Source organism: Bombina bombina, chromosome 6 (assembly GCF_027579735.1).
Source record: "Bombina bombina isolate aBomBom1 chromosome 6, aBomBom1.pri, whole genome shotgun sequence".
NCBI lineage: Eukaryota > Metazoa > Chordata > Amphibia > Anura > Bombinatoridae > Bombina > Bombina bombina.
The window spans coordinates 711,364,298-711,381,614 of NC_069504.1; the positions used below are offsets into that span (position 1 = coordinate 711,364,298).

The window sequence follows — 17,317 nt, forward strand, 5'->3', positions numbered from 1 at the left end:
ACTGGTCTGAATAAATTTTCCTTCTTCGGGACAATGAATAGATTTCAATAAAACCCAAATCCTGTTCCAGAAGTGGAACCGGTACAATTACCCCTGAAAGCTCCAGATCTGAAACACATTTCAGAAAAGCCTGAGCTTTCACAGGATTTGTTGGAACGTGAGAGAGAAAAAAAACCTTTTCACAGGAGGTCTTATTCTGAAACCTATTTAATACCCTTGAGAGACAATATTCTGAATCCAATGATTCTGAACAGAACCTGCCCAAACATCTTGAAATAATTTGAATCTGCCCCCCACCAGTAACCTTAGAGACTTTTTCCCAAAACTTTAACTTAGCCACTGGCAAAGGATACAACTTTTTAAACCTTGAAGGAACAAAAGAAGCACCAGGCTTAGACCATTCCTTAGCAATCACATCATAAATAGCATTAGGAACAGGAAAATCCTCAGGAGTAATCACAGGAGGTTTAGAGACAGAATATAAATGTTTACTGGATTTAATATCAAGAGGACCAGACTCCTCAATATCCAAAGTTATCAACACTTCTAACAAAGAACGAATATACTTAATCTTAAAAAGATAAGTTGATTTATCAGTGTCAATGTCTGAAGTAGGATCTTCCGAATCAGAGAGATCCTCATCAGAGGTGGATATATCAGTATGTTGTCGGTCATCACAAATTTCATCAGTATTATGAGAAGTTTTAAAAAGACCTTATTCGTCTATTTGATGGCAGAATAGCAGCCATAGCCTTTTGTATTGCATCAGCAATATCATTTTTCATATCAACAGGGATATCATGTACATTAGATGTTGAGGGAACAGATACTGTACTAGCACTAATAGAAACTTTTTCTGCATGCAAAAGCTTATGACAACTATTACATACTACAGCTGGAGATATAATCACCACTAGCTTACAACAGATACACTTAGTTTTGGTAGAACTGTGTTCATGCAGCATGGTTCCTACAGCAGCTACTGAGACAGGATCAGATTGAGACATCTTGTAAAATAAAAAAACAAAATTTAAACAAAAATATCTTATTTCCACATATAGCAGTTTCAGGAATGGGAAAAAATGCAAATGCTAAAATTGACAAAAAAGCAAATAGCATAGCCCTCTGAGCATAAGGAAGGCAAGGAGCATATAGGAAGTGGGGTAAAATAAAATAAAAGTTTTTGGGTCCAACAAACATCCGGAAATGACGCAACTCGCGTCATAACAAACACAACTTCACGCCAAACAACCTGGCGTCAACTAAGACGCAGGAATTGACGAACTTGCGTCATAGATGCACATTCTTGCCAAAAAATTCTCGCGCCAAGAATGACGCAATAAATAACAGTATTTTGCGCCAAAGCGAGCCTAATTTGCTCGCAAGTTTAAAAGAAAAAAGTCAAATTGGAAAAAAAAAAAAAAAACAAAACAAAAAAAACAAACAAAAAAACAAACAAAAAGTCTATACCCCAGGTAAGACAAAAAGTCCCAAAACCCGATTCCCATATTGAAACTACCAGACTGCAAAGGGAAATACACAGATCTGACTCATGGCAAATATAAGTAAATACATATATTTAGAACTTTATATAAATACATAAAGCGCCAACCAAAGCTGAGAGTGTCTTAAAATAATGATACAAACTTACCGAAAGACACCCATCCACATAAAGCAGATAGCTAAACCAGTACTGAAAACTATCAGCAGAGGTAATGGTATAAGTATATCGTCGACCTGAAAAGGGAGGTAGGAGATGAATCCCTACGACCGATAACAGAGAACCCTTGAAAAGGATTTCCCGCAACGAAAACCATAAAAAAAAAAAAAAAAAAAATCAATAGGCGATGCTCTCTTCACATCCCTCTTACAAACACTGTACTCAGAGGAATTGGGCTTCAGAATGCTTAGAAGTGCTTATCATAGAGGAAATCATAAAAATCAAGCACAAACTTACTTCACCACCTCCATAGGAGGCAACATTTGTAAAACTGAAAAGTGGTTGTGATGAGGGGTGTATTTATAGGCATTTTGAGGTTTGGGAAACTGTGCCCCTCCTGGTAGGATTGTATATCCCATACGTTACTAGCTCATGGACTCTTGCCAATATGAAAGAAAAATTTGGTTCAGTATCCCTTTAATAGAGGCATTCATTTAAAGGATTTTTCTTTAGCAAAACTCAAACTTCAAATGTATCTTTGCAAAGTTGTTCCTTTTATAACATATGAAGAGTTTTAGTCGGTCGCATTTACCTTCTCCCCGGTCATAGCAAATGGGGCATTAAACCACTGCTCAAAGGTGCTGCAGCTCTTAAAGATGGTTGGCAGCAAGAAGTTAAGTAGGGCCCACAACTCAGGCAATTTATTTTGTAGTGGAGTCCCAGTCAGTAGGAGGCGCCGCGGTGCAACATAGTGAGTATTCAGGACCTGAGTTAGTTTACAATGATGGTTCTTCATGCGATGTCCTTCGTCCACAATCATGTACTTCCAGCGAATCTGTAAAGAGGAGAATTAGTTTATTTTATACATATCCATATACACATATACACCACAGCAGTGAAGCCTAAAAAGAGTAGCTGCATTACCTTAGCAAGAATTTGCTTGTCTTTAATAATATATTCATAAGTAGTGAGAAGAACATTAAACTTCCCACTGCGGAGCTGTGGAACAAATGCTCGTCGTGCAGCAGGAGAACCCTAGAGAGAGACAATGTTTTTGTTCAACAATGCATTTTATCAGATGTAGATATATGTGCAGACTTCTAGAACTGGCAAATAAATACATATATATTTGTGTTAAGACCACTGAAAATGTAGCTCTATTACCTTGTATGAGACTTTTACCACAGATGGGCCCCATTTATCAAACTCATAAACCCAGTTTGAGAGAGTTCTGAAGGGAAAACAAAATGATGATTGAAATTCTATTAAACAGTTTTTGGGCAATAAAAGTATTTGGGCATTAAGACATTTCTTAACAAAAATAAAGGCTACTTTATGCACACAGCATTATCTTGTACACTAATAAAAGGGTCTATGTGAAGTATTTCTCTATAGTTGCAACAAGATTTACATGAGGTACACAGAAGCAGCAGATACATATTTCAATGAATGCTTTACTGTGCACTAGGTTAGTTTAGGGTTGGCATAAGATAGTGTCTTCTAAGACAGGTTAAAGTCATTCTCAGTGTTCTTCCCAGAAAACTAATAGGTGCACCGCCCATCTGATTTTACTGACCACCTGGCTAAACTTTAAGCCAATATTAAGTTAAAATTAGCTAATATTAAAAAGTTAATTCTTATTAAACCGATCATTAAATACATTTGTTAATTTTTTGTAATTAACTTGTGCCCAGAATAGCAGAAAATTGTATAATTTTACAAAGTATTACACTGCCACCACTTGGCTACTTCATAATGCCACCTGGCTAGCAAAATTATAAGTGGAGAACACTAACTTTAGTTTGATCATTTATTTAAATCACTGGGGGGCGGAGAGGTTATTTGCTGAAGCCATTTACTTACGAGAGAGGTACAATGATGAGGAAGGGCCCATTGATCCTCTTGTGCTCCATGAGGTATGTAATCAGAGCAATAGTCTGGATGGTCTTTCCTAGACCCATCTCATCTGCAAGGATACCATTCAGGTTGTTGTTGTAAAGAGAGACTAACCACTCCAGGCCCTTAATCTGAGGACAGTGAGAGTGTGTAAGAATGCCATGAACACATTGGGGTGGGGGACAGTACAAGCCAATATCAATTACACTGGATAAATAAAAGCCTGATATTGACCATTGCCAGGTCTAATCACACTTCGATGTTGCAACCAGTGGCCATACCAGTTTTGCCAGCCTTCACCTTACCTGGTACTGTTTAAGAACACCATTAACCAACAAAGTTGACTGTTTGTCCACTCTCTCGCTCACTGCATGTGCCACTGAATAGTAAGACTGAAGACCCCTGGCTGCTGCCTGTGATATGCTGTACTCATCATCCACATCCTGTCTGGCACACCTTCACAAGGGAGCAAAAGGAAAAGATTGGCAAAGTGTAATGTGCACAACAGGGGCAAATGTTCCACCTCGCTCTATGACTAAATTTTCACACTCTTTACAGCAAAATTCTCTTGGAAAATGGTTTCTTTCTACCAACACCATAAAGGTAAACTTCAGCCAGTCACTTGCATGCTATTAGGTTTAAAGTTGTTTGGAGAATTGTGCTTACGTTCATCTCATTTAATAAAACAAGCACAGTTCTTAAGAGGTTCTATTTGCGGTTTGGATCTGAAAGAAAAAGAAGTCACCACAAAATACTCACTCAATGATTTCCCTTGCAAACATTTCAGAAACCTCATCAATGTCTGGATCAGGAATCTTCTTCTCCTCCACACCAGGTATGGTGGGCACTGAGGTCACAGCCTGTTCTTCCTCCTCTTCCTGAAATAGGAGGGGGAACATGAGCAACTACAGAGAAATATTAGGTTCTACCTCGTTAGACTCTAAGGGTCTGATAATCTGCTCTGGTCTTGTCAGCACTGTGAGGTCCCCAACCAAGGGCTAGATTACAATTGGAGCGCAAAATATCGCTTTCGGTAAATCGATATTTGTGCTCCACTTTGTGATAACAGCGCACGCAAATGTGTGCTGTTATTACAGGTGAGGTGCAATGCGAACACGACCTCGCGTTCGCATTGCACGGAAGAATTGCACTTCCATAGGATCCAATGGAGTCGTTTTTGGTGGCAATTGGGGCACATTCATAAAATTAACCACAGATCTGATCTCTGGTTAATTTAATGAGCGCTAATTGCTACTGCGAGTTCACAGTAGCAATAACCAGCTACTAGTATTGGCTGGTTATTTATCGTGAGCCTGCAAACAGGCAAATTTGCTGGTGTGCAATAAATTAGCGCTCTACTTGTAATCCAGCCCAAAATGTAGAAAGGAAATGTTTATCTATGCAGGGCTCCTGATGTACAGTTAATGTCCCTTTAAAGTTATTATTTCTGAGTAGCAACTCTTCTTAATCAGACAGGACAAGATCAAAAGCTTTTCCCATAAATTACCTTTCATTTTACCTACTGCGGTCTTTCATATCCTTCAATACTTTTTCATGTAGTACAATTTACTTACATTATAAATCTTATGCTGTAACAATTTCTATTGTACTTTATTTACCCTTTAAAGCAATTTCATTATCGTAAGGAGTTTAGGACACAAAATACTCCACTGCTTTCAGTGCTTTAATAAATCTTGCATCACCCTCTGCTAAACAAAACTGCTTTACTGCAACTGTTTAAGTGGATTTTCAGCATTAAATTTAAAGAGACTTAAAAGGATATTAAACACTAAATAAAGGTTAGATAGAATGATGCAGTAGAAGGAAAGATAAGTCTGAGAATAAAATGTAGATGCATTTTTTAAAGTTTCATTGGCTATTTAAATATTGACAATTTAGGTGTAAAGTTTTAGTGTCTATGAAACAATTAGCTGCCATGTTGTAACTTAGGAACAATTATAAATAGGTCACTAGAATGTGCAGCCAATGGCTGTGTGGAATATAACAGTGTTCTGTGCTTCCATTTCTAACAGGAACTGAAATCTCAATTTATATGGAATAAATACAGGAAAAGGACAAAATAAATAATGAAAGTATATTGCAGAGTTTTTTGTTTTTGTTTGCTTTTTTAAAATATATACGATAATTTTATATTACCCCCTCAAAATGATACCACGCTCCTTTGGCCCTTTCCAATCCACCTAAAAGGTGTTATTTGAAAGTGTATTAAAGCGATGGTGGTTTTTTGAAACACTAGAATTTATTATTGGAACACATAAAATGGGGACTTTCATGAAGTATAAAACACGCGTCAAACAAATAAAGAACTTTCAGCATGAAGTATTTTATACTTCAAGACTGACTGTCCCCTTTATTTGTTTTAATGGTAAATCCTAGGTTTCACAAACACTAGGATTTACCATCACTTTAAGTATTTTCTTTTGGAAACTGAATGTCCCTCGAATAAATAAGCATAATACTCTCCTCAAGCTCAGCAGTGGGAAATGTCACTACCAGCAAGTGAGTAATGGACGTGAGTGCAAACTGAGTTTAAGCAGGTATTATTTAATAAAAAAGTTTTACATAACACACCTCTCTCTCATTTAGTAGGTAAGAGAGTATTACCTCTTCCTCCTCTTCTGATCCGCTTTCCTCACTGTCCGACCTTGGTGCCACTTCATACCTGATTAAAAATGAGAAGCAGGTTTGAAAGAAGACTTCACTATTATCAAGAGATGTAAGAAAAAAAAAATCCCACCACACACAATTCCAGGTGAGCACTTTAACAGGAAAAAACAAAAAATACATTAAAACATAGATCCCCTATAAAACAAGAAAAAAATACGGATGCACCGAAATGAAAATTCTGGACCGAAAACAAATTCAGGATTCCCTTAGCCAAAGGTGTCGTTTTTTTAAACAAAATGATTTTAAAATAGTTTTTCCTTCTATAATTTTATTAAGACCTAATATATCTGAAATGAAAAACTACACTCCAAAAAAATAAATGAAAACACTTATTGAAAACTAACACCAAAACTGGACAGAAAAAAAAAAAAAAAATCTGTTAAACTGTGTTATATAGGACTGAATGAAGAATATATTGCGGATATTAATTTAATATCAAAATGTAACAGAATCAGATTTAACAGACTTTTTTTTTTTTTTTTTTTACCAATTATCCAAATAAAGTATAGTCCTAGAAAACTTTTATATGCAAAACAGTAACTCAAACAGCAGCTCTAGGCTAGCATCAAATTTGAAATATGCTGTACAATAAATTTACCGAAAATAACAGGCAAAAAAAAGAAACAGAAAATGCCATTTTCGGACGAAATTTCAGTGAGAAAAAAAAAAAAAAAAAAAGGAAGGGGAATGTACGCATTTGCTTTTGCAGTTATTTGTCATCCAAGAAGCTCCGAATAAGGTATACTTCAAGAGCATTAGAATTTAATACCTTAATATTAAATTATCCCAGATGTTCAACTAAAAATTGTAAATATTAACAACCTAATTTATTTTTCCAGTAATTTAAATGCCAAAATTATGTTTCTTTGCAACGGCATGGAAAGTCCACGAATCCATTCTAATTACTAGTGGGAATTCAACTCCTGGCCACCAGGAGGAAGCAAAGAACACTGCAGCAGAGCTGTTAAGTGTCACTCCCATTACCCATAATCCCAGGTCATTCTTTGCCTTTACATCTGGGAGGATGTGCGAAGATGTGTCTGAAGAAAATCAAGAATTTAATCCTTTAATGGGTACTTTTTCCCTGCAAGCAAGGATTGGGGCAATGCCGTGTCCATGTAATCCTTTTTAGTAAGAGTCATGGTGGCTTTTAGCCGTTTGAGGTCGGTAAGTTAGTCCTTACTTTAATTCCAATAATGTACGCTAACCCCACTATAGAAAACCAGGGTTGATTACTCTTTTTCCTTGTATCTTCAGGTCCCTGTCAGCGGTCGGATGGACGGACATGAATGTGCTGTGACTGCTCCACAGCAGAGGACCCTGGAGTGTAAGTCCTTTTTTATATACAGGTGAAACTCAAAAAAACATAATTTATGTAAGAACTTACCTGATAAATTCATTTCTTTCATATTAGCAAGAGTCCATGAGCTAGTGACGTATGGGATATACATTCCTACCAGGAGGGGCAAAGTTTCCCAAACCTCAAAATGCCTATAAATACACCCCTCACCACACCCACAAATCAGTTTAACGAATAGCCAAGAAGTGGGGTGATAAGAAAAAAGTGCGAAGCATAAATATAAGGAATTGGAATAATTGTGCTTTATATAAAAAAAATCAACCACCACAAAAAAAGGGTGGGCCTCATGGACTCTTGCTAATATGAAAGAAATGAATTTATCAGGTAAGTTCTTAGATAAATTATGTTTTCTTTCATGTAATTAGCAAGAGTCCATGAGCTAGTGACGTATGGGATAATGACTACCCAAGATGTGGATCTTCCACGCAAGAGTCACTAGAGAGGGAGGGATAAAATAAAGACAGCCAATTCCGCTGAAAATAATCCACACCCAAAAATAAAGTTTAAATCTTATAAAGAAAAAAACTGAAAATATAAGCAGAAGATTCAAACTGAAACAGATGCCTGAAGTACTTTTCTACCAAAGACAGCTTCAGAAGAAGAAAACACATCAAAATGGTAGAATTTAGTAAACGTATGCAAAGAAGACCAAGTTGCTGCTTTGCAAATCTGATCAACCGAAGCTTCATTCCTAAATGCCCAGGAAGTAGAAACTGACCTAGTAGAATGAGCTGTAATCCTTTGAGGCGGAGTTTTACCCGACTCTACATAAGCATGATGAATTAAAGATTTCAACCAAGATGCCAAAGAAATGGCAGAGGCCATCTGACCTTTCCTAGAACCGGAAAAGATAACAAATAGACTAGAAGTCTTTCGGAAATTCTTAGTAGCTTCAACATATTTCAAAGCTCTAACTACATCCAAAGAATGCAATGATTTCTCCTTAGAATTCTTAGGATTAGGACATAATGAAGGAACCACAATTTCTCTACTAATGTTGTTGGAATTCACAACCTTAGGTAAAAATTTAAAAGAAGTTCGCAACACCGCCTTATCCTGGTGAAAAATCAGAAAAGGAGACTCACAAGAAAGAGCAGATAATTCAGAAACTCTTCTGGCAGAAGAGATGGCAAAAAGGAACAAAACTTTCCAAGAAAGTTATTTAATGTCCAATGAATGCATAGGTTCAAACGGAGGAGCTTGAAGAGCCCTCAGAACCAAATTCAAACTCCAAGGAGGAGAAATTGACTTAATGACAGGTTTTATACGAACCAAAGCTTGTACAAAAACAATGAATATCAGGAAGATTAGCAATTTTTCTGTGAAAAAGAACAGAAAGAGCAGAGATTTGTCCTTTCAAGGAACTTGCAGACAAACCTTTATCCAAACCATCCTGAAGAAACTGTAAAATTCTCGGAATTCTAAAAGAATGCCAGGAAAAATGATGAGAAAGACACCAAGAAATATAAGTCTTCCAGATACAGATTTACGAGCCTGTAACATAGTATTAATCACAGGGTCAGAGAAACCTCTGACTAAGAATCAAGCGTTCAATCTCCATACCTTTAAATTTAAGGATTTGAGATCCTGATGGAAAAAAAGGACCTTGCGACAGAAGGTCTGGTCTTAACGGAAGAGTCCACGGTTGGCAAGAGGCCATCCGGACAAGATCCGCATACCAAAACCTGTGAGGCCATGCTGGAGCTACCAGCAGAACAAACGAGCATTCCTTCAGAATTTTGGAGATTACTCTTGGAAGAAGAAACTAGAGGCGGAAAGATATAGACAGGATGATACTTCCAAGGAAGTGACAATGCATCCACTGCTACCGCTTGAGGATCCCTGGATCTGGACAGAAACCTGGGAAGTTTCTTGTTTAGATGAGAGGCCATCAAATCTATTTCTGGAAGTCCCCACATTTGAACAATCTGAAGAAATACCTCTGGGTGAAGAGACCATTCGCCCGGATGTAACGTTTGGCGACTGAGATAATCCGCTTCCCAATTGTCTATACCTGGGATATGAACCGCAGAAACTAGACAGGAGCTGGATTCCGCCCACACCAGAATTCGAGATACTTCTTTCATAGCCAGAGGACTGCGAGTCCCTCCTTGATGATTGATGTATGCCACAGTTGTGACATTGTCTGTCTGAAAACAAAATGAACTATTCTCTCTTTAGAAGAGGCCAAGACTGAAGAGCTCTGAAAATTGCATGGAGTTCCAAAATATTGATCGGTAATCTCACCTCCTGAGATTCCAAACCCCTTGTGCTGTCAGAGACCCCCACACAGCTCCCCAACCTGTAAGGCTTGCATCTGTTGAAATTACAGACAAGGTCGGAAGAACAAAAGAAGCCCCCTGAACTAAACGATGGTGATCTGTCCACCACGTCAGAGAGTGTCGTACAATCTGTTTTAAAGATAGAGATATCTTTGTGTAATCCCTGCACCACTGGTTCAGCATACAGAGCTGAAGAGGCCGCATGTGAAAACGAGCAAAGGGGATCACGTCCGATGCCGCAGTCATAAGACCTAGAATTTCCATGCATAAGGCTACCGAAGGGAAAGATTGTGACTGAAGGTTTCGACAAGCTGATATCAATTTTAGACGTCTCTTGTCTGTCAAAGATAGAGTCATGGACACTGAATCTATCTGAAAACCTAAAAAGGTTACCTGAGTCTGAGGAATCAATGAACTTTTTGGTAAATTGATCCTCCAACCATGATGTTGAAGAAACAACACAAGTTGATTCGTATGAGATTCTGCTAAATGTGAAGACTGAGCAAGTACCAAGATATCGTCCAAATAAGGAAATACCACAATACCCTGTTCTCTGATTACAGACAGAAGGGCACAGAGAACCTTCGTAAAAATTCTTGGAGCTGTATCTAGGCCAAACGGCAGAGCCACAAACTGGTAATGCTTGTCTAGGAAAGAGAATCTCAGAAACTGATAGTTATCTGGATGAATCGGAATATGCAGATATGCATCCTGTAAATCTATTGTAGACATATAATGCCCTTGCTGAACAAAAGGCAGGATAGTCCTTACAGTTACCATTTTGAATGTTGGTATCCTTACATAACGATTCAATATTTTTAGATCCAGAACTGGTCTGAAGGAATTTTCCTTCTTTGGTACAATGAAGAGATTTGATAAAACCCCAGTCCCTGTTCCAGAACTGGAACTGGCATAATTACTCCAGTCAACTCTAGATCTGAAACACATTTCAGAAATGCTTGAGCCTTCGCTGGGTTTACTGGGACACGGGAAAGAAAAAATCTCTTTGCAGGAGGCCTTATCTTGAAGCCAATTCTGTACCCTTCTGAAACAATGTTCTGAATCCAAAGATTGTGAACGGAATTGATCCAAATTTCTTTGAAAAAACGTAATCTGCCCCCTACCAGCTGAGCTGGAATGAGGACCGCACCTTCATGTGGACTTAGGAGCTGGCTTTGCTTTTCTAAAAGGCTTGGATTTATTCCAGACTGGAGATGGTTTCCAAACTGATACCGCTCCTGAGGATGAAGGATCAGATTTTTGTTCCTTGTTGTGACGAAAGGAACGAAAACGATTATTACCCTGGAAAGAAAGGGAAAGCAGAGTAGACTTAGAAGACAGATCAGCATTCCATGTTTTAAGCCATAAAGCTCTTCTAGCTAAAATAGCTAGAGACATATACCTGACATCAACTCTAATGATATCAAAGATGGCATCACAAATACAATTATTAGTATGTTGAAGAAGAATAAAAATGCTATGAGAATTATGATCTGTTACTTGTTGCGCTAAAGCTTCTAACCAAAAGATGAAGCTGCAGCAACATCCACTAAAGATATAGCAGGTCTAAGAAGATTACCTGAACACAAGTAAGCTTTTCTTAGAAAGGATTCAATTTTCCTATCTAAAGGATCCTTAAAGGAAGTACCATCTGCAGTAGGAATAGTAGTACGCTTAACAAGAGTAGAGACAGCCCCATCAACTTTAGGGATTTTGTCCCAAAACTCTAATCTGTCAGATGGCACAGGATATAATTGCTTAAAACGTTTAGAAGGAGTAAATGAATTACCCAAATTATTCCATTCCCTGGAAATTACTTCATAAATAGCACTAGGGACAGGAAAAACTTCTGGAATAACTACAGGAGATTTAAAAACCTTATCTAAACGTTTAGATTTAGTATCAAGAGGACCAGAATCCTCAATTTCTAATGCAATTAGGACTTCTTTAAGTAAAGAACGAATAAATTCCATTTTAAATAAATATGAAGATTTATCAGCATCAACCTCTGAGACAGAATCCTCTGAACCAGAAGAACCATTATCAGAATCAGAATGATGTTCATTTAAAAATTCATCTGAAAAATGATTAGTTTTAAAAGACTTTTTACGTTTACTAGAAGGAGGAATAACAGACATAGCCTTCTTAATGGATTTAGAAACAAAATCTCTTATGTTATCAGGAACACTCTGAGTATTAGATGTTGACAGAACAGCAACAGGTAATGTAACAGTACTAAAGGAAATATTATCTGCATTAACAAGTTTGTCATGACAAAACAGTACAAACAGCTGGAGGAACAGATACCATAAGTTTACAGTAGATACACTTAGCTTTGGTAGCTCCAGCACCAGGCAACGATTTTCCAGAAGTATCTTCTGACTCAGTTTCAACATGGGACATCTTGCAATATGTAATAGAAAAAACAACATATAAAGCAAAATTGATCAAATTCCTTAAATGACAGTTTCAGGAATGGGAAAAAAATGCCAGTGAACAAGCTTCTAGCAACCAGAAGCAATAAAAAAATGAGACTTAAATAATGCCGAGACAATAGTGACGCCCATATTTTTTTAGCGCCAAAAATGACGCCCACATTATTTGGCGCCTAAATGCTTTTGGCGCCAAAAATGACGCCACATCCGGAACGCCGACACTTTTGGCGCAAAAGAACGTCAAAAATGACGCAACTTCCGGCGACATGTATGACGCCGGAAACAGAAAAAAAAAATTGCGCCAAAAAAGTCTGCGCCAAGAATGACGCAATAAAATGAAGCATTTTCAGCCCCCGCGAGCCTAACAGCCCACAGGGAAAAAAGAGTCAAATTTTTAAGGTAAGAAAAAAATTGATTTATTCATATGCATTATCCCAAATATGAAACTGACTGTCTGAAATAAGGAATGTTGAACATCCTGAGTCAAGGCAAATAAATGTTTGAATACATATATTTAGAACTTTATAAACAAAGTGCCCAACCATAGCTTAGAGTGTCACAGAAAAAAAGACTTACTTACCCCAGGACACTCATCTACATGTTGTAGAAAGCCAAACCAGTACTGAAACGAAAATCAGCAGAGGTAATGGTATATAAATAAGAGTATATCGTCTATCTGAAAAGGGAGATAAGAGATGAATCTCTACGACCGATAACAGAGAACCTATGAAATAGACCCCGTAGAAGGAGATCATTGAATTCAAATAGGCAATACTCTCCTCACATCCCTCTGACATTCACTGCACGCCGAGAGGAAAACCGGGCTCCAACCTGCTGCGGAGCGCATATCAACGTAGAATCTAGCACAAACTTACTTCACCACCTCTATAGGAGGCAAAGTTTGTAAAACTGATTTGTGGGTGTGGTGAGGGGTGTATTTATAGGCATTTTGAGGTTTGGGAAACTTTGCCCCTCCTGGTAGGAATGTATATCCCATACGTCACTAGCTCATGGACTCTTGCTAATTACATGAAAGAAATTTGAATATCGTGCAAAAGTTAATTTATTTCACTAATGCAACTTAAAAGGTGAAACTAATATACGAGATACTCATTACATGCAAAAGCAAGATCATTCAAGCCGTGATTTGTCATAATTGTGATTATTATGGCTTACAGCTCATGAAAACCCCAAATTCACAATCTCAGAAAATTAGAATATTGTGAAAAGGTGCAATATTCTAGGCTCAAAGTGTCCCACTCTAATCAGCTAATTAAGCCATAACACCTGCAAAGGGTTCCTGAGCCTTTAAATGGTCTCTTAGTCTGGTTCAGTAGGAATCACAATCATGGGAAAGACTGCTGACCTGACAGTTGTGCAGAAAACCATCATTGACACCCTACACAAGGAGGGAAAGCCTCAAAAAGGTAATTGCAAAAGAAGTTGGATGTTCCCAAAGTGCTGTATCAAAGCACATTAATAGAAAGTTATGTGGAAGGGAAAAGTGTGGAAGAAAAAAGGTGCACAAGCAGCAGGGATGACCGCAGCATGGAGAGGATTGTCAGGAAAAGGCCATTCAAAAGTGTTGGGGACTTTCACAAGAGCCACCACACACAGATGTATCCTGGACATGGGCTTCAAATGTTGTATTCCTCTTGTCAAGCCAGTCCTGAACAAACAACGTCAGAAGCGTCTTACCTGGGCTAAAGAAAAACAGACCTGGTCTGTTGCTCAGTGGTCCTCTTTTCTGACGAGAGCAAATTTTGCATCTCATTTGGAAACCAAGGACCCAGAGTATGGAGGAAGAATGGAGAGGCAAACACTGCAAGATGCTTGAAGTCCAGTGTGAAGTTTCCACAGTCTGTGATGATTTGGGGAGCCATGTCATCTGCTGGTGTTGGTCCACTGTGCTTCATTAAGTCCAGGGTCAACGCAGCCGTCTACCAGGAGATTTTGGAGCACTTTATGCTTCCTTCCGCAGACGAGCTCTATGGGGATGCTGACTTCATTTTCCAGCAGGACTTGACACCTGCCCACACTGCCAAAAGCACCAAAACCTGGTTCAATGACCGTGGGATTACTGTGCTTGATTGGCCAGCAAACTCGCCTGACCTGAAACCCATAGAGAATCTATGGGGCATTGCCAAGAGAAAGATGAGACATGAAACCGAACAATACAGAAGAGCTGAAGGCTGCTATTGAAGCATCCTGGTCTTCCAGAACACCTCAGCAGTGCCACAGGCTGATAGCTTCCATGCCACGCCGCATTGAGGCAGTAATTGCTTCAAAAGGGGCCCAAACCAAGTAGTGAGTACATACAGTATGCATGCTTATACTTTTCAGAGGTCCAAATATATTGCAGCTGAGCAGCTACCTGGTTTTTAGCAGGGTCAGGGAATTTTGTTGCTTCAAAGACCGGGTAATTATAGATACCCCTGGAATTATGGTGTGTGTGTGGACCGGGGTCATGATATTCCTTTCACTCGCACTTAGTTTCCCTGTTCAATCCATTTAAGGATCTTTAAAGTGCTAATAGTTTGGGGCACAATATTTGTGTGTGACGCGGTTCTTATTCCTTCTATGTGCCATTTTGTGAGGGACAGATTATGGCTCAGGTTAATTTACGCTCCTGATTAGACTTTCCCTTCAGCGCCTCCGTTTGCATAGGATTAGTGAGGCTACTGAAGGATGGCTATGGGCTTTTGAGGGCTGGAGTCTTCCTATGGTAAGAATTGAGCATGAGATCTATTTTTTCTTTTCTCATATTGAGGGATATATGTTAATTTTGGAACATATGTCCCAGGCGACAATTGTTCCTAGGTGTTCTTTCGGCACTTTATTTTTTGTTACCCTATTTTTTGGACACTGACAAGTTTGTTTTTTTGTAAATAAATACTTTAATTCTCTAAGCAGCCCAATGTAACCTAGTGGTTAGCTTTGTGGCTTTGCAACCCACGGCTTGTTGGTTTCTATCCAGCTGCTTAACACTGGATGTCCTTTTGAAGTGTTTCAACTCATTTCTCAAGGTTCCGTTTTATTTTCCCTTTAGTCAGGGAACATTTCCAGTTCCTGCGGTTTGCCTTTTTGGACAAACCCTTCCATCTTGTAGCCTTTATTTTCGGCTCATTCTCTGCCCCCAAATCTTTACGAAGGTTCTAGGGGCTCTTCTGGCAGTGGCCAGATTTTAAGGAATTGCGGTGGCTCAGTACCTGGACAATATCTTGATTCCGGCTCCATCTTTTCATTTAGCAAGATCCCATGCGGATTTCCATGGGTAAAAGGTGAATCTGAAATAGAGCTCCTTGGTGTCAAATACCAGGTTATGTTTTTTTGGAGGATCTGCATGCATAAAAAAAAAGGATTGTAAGATGACTGAATACATTTTTTTTATTCATTTTTTTAAGGCTATATAAAAAGATATAAAGCCAGCTGATTACAGTCATAGACTTGATTATCCTTGAAACTTTTCTTGACGATCAGAAGATCTAAGCTTCTTGCTGCTTGACTTTCACTTCAGTTCTCTGTGTTTGGAAGCAATGGTCTAATGGTGTCCTCCATGAAAATTATTTCTTTGCTCGTTTCCATCTGAGACCTTTACAGTTATGATTGCTCAGTCAATGGAACGGAAATCACTGACCTCTCAGAGGATAGTTCTAGTCAACCAGACGAGAGACTATGTCCTGGTGTTCTCCCACGACCATTTGTCTCAGGGCGCATGCTTACTAAGACCTTTTTGGGAAATTGTGACCTTGGATGCCAGCCTTTCGGGCTAAGGAGCAGTTTGGGGTTTCATAAGAGCTCAGGGTCTTTAGAAATCTGTACTACATATAAATATCCTAGATTTGAGAACCATCTCCAATTCTCTGATAGCTTGGCCCCTCTTGATTTTGGTCCGGTTTATTAGATTCCAATCGGACAGCTTTCTTCGGTGGCGTATATACAGGAGGAACTCTGAGTTTATTATCTAGGAAGATGGTCCCTCACTTTTTTCTGTGGGCGGTGTTTCCCAATCACTTCTATTGGCTATCCTAATCCCAGGGGTGGTTTACTGGGTAGTGGATTACTGAGCTGGCAGATTTTTCATCCAGGAGAGTGGGACCTCCTTCTGGAGGTATTCTCAATGATATCTCTCAGGGGGGAGTTACGGAGTTGAATCTTGAGGGTGTTTGATCTAAACGTCAGGCTTCCAAATTACGGCTCAGAATCCAGGGATTCGCAAGAATATCTGGTCAACACTCTGACAGTTCCATGGAACATCACTCTAACTTATCCGTTTTCCTCGTTTTGCCCGTTTTTCTCAGGGGGATATCCCGTATCTAACAGGAGCAGACTTTGGTGATCTTATCGCTCCTGCGTGGCCTTGCATGGTGCAGTTGTCGTCATTTCCCCTTTGGAAATTGCCCGTGAGGAAGGACTTCCAACTTCTGTGTTTTTTTTTTTACATCCAAGCCGAGATTCTCGGAAGCCGACGGCTTGGAGATTAATCGTTTAGTCTTGTCTAGAAAGTTTTTTTCTCAAAGGGTTATTGATACCATGCTTCAGGCTCGTAAACCGGTATCTTGCAAGATTTTCAATAAGGTGAGGCGTAAATACCTTTTGGTGTGAATCCAAGGGTTTTCCCTTGGAGTCGGGTGAGAGTTCCCCGCATCCTGTCCTTTCTTCAGGATTGCCTGGAGAAAGGCTTTTTAGTCAGTACTCTAAAAGGTTCAGATCTCTGCCCTGTCGATTATTTTGCTTAACATCTTCCAGGCGTTGAATCTTTTGTTCAGGCCTTTGTCAGAATCAGGCCTGTGTTTAATCCTGTCGCTCCTCCATGGAGCCTTAATCTTGTTCTTAAGGTTCTGCAGCAGGCTCCGTTGAGCCTATGCATTTTGTTGATACTAAATTATCTTGGAAAATTTATTTTTTTCTCAATTTTCTGCTTATAGAGTCTCAAAGATTTCGGCTCTGCAGTGTGATCCTCATCTTATTTTTGATGCGGATAAGGCGGTCCTTC

The 17,317-nt window shown here is 38.9% G+C and overlaps 1 protein-coding gene across 1 annotated transcript in view; it reads right to left on the bottom strand.

The window, feature by feature from the left end:
• Window positions 1-17,317, bottom strand: part of SMARCA4 (SWI/SNF related, matrix associated, actin dependent regulator of chromatin, subfamily a, member 4) — a 293,213-nt gene that overhangs the window by 235,015 nt on the left and 40,881 nt on the right. The window contains 7 exon segments of the mRNA XM_053719399.1: window positions 2,253-2,495; window positions 2,585-2,695; window positions 2,825-2,891; window positions 3,524-3,687; window positions 3,862-4,012; window positions 4,316-4,434; window positions 6,182-6,239. Coding sequence (XP_053575374.1) covers window positions 2,253-2,495; window positions 2,585-2,695; window positions 2,825-2,891; window positions 3,524-3,687; window positions 3,862-4,012; window positions 4,316-4,434; window positions 6,182-6,239 — 913 coding nt within the window.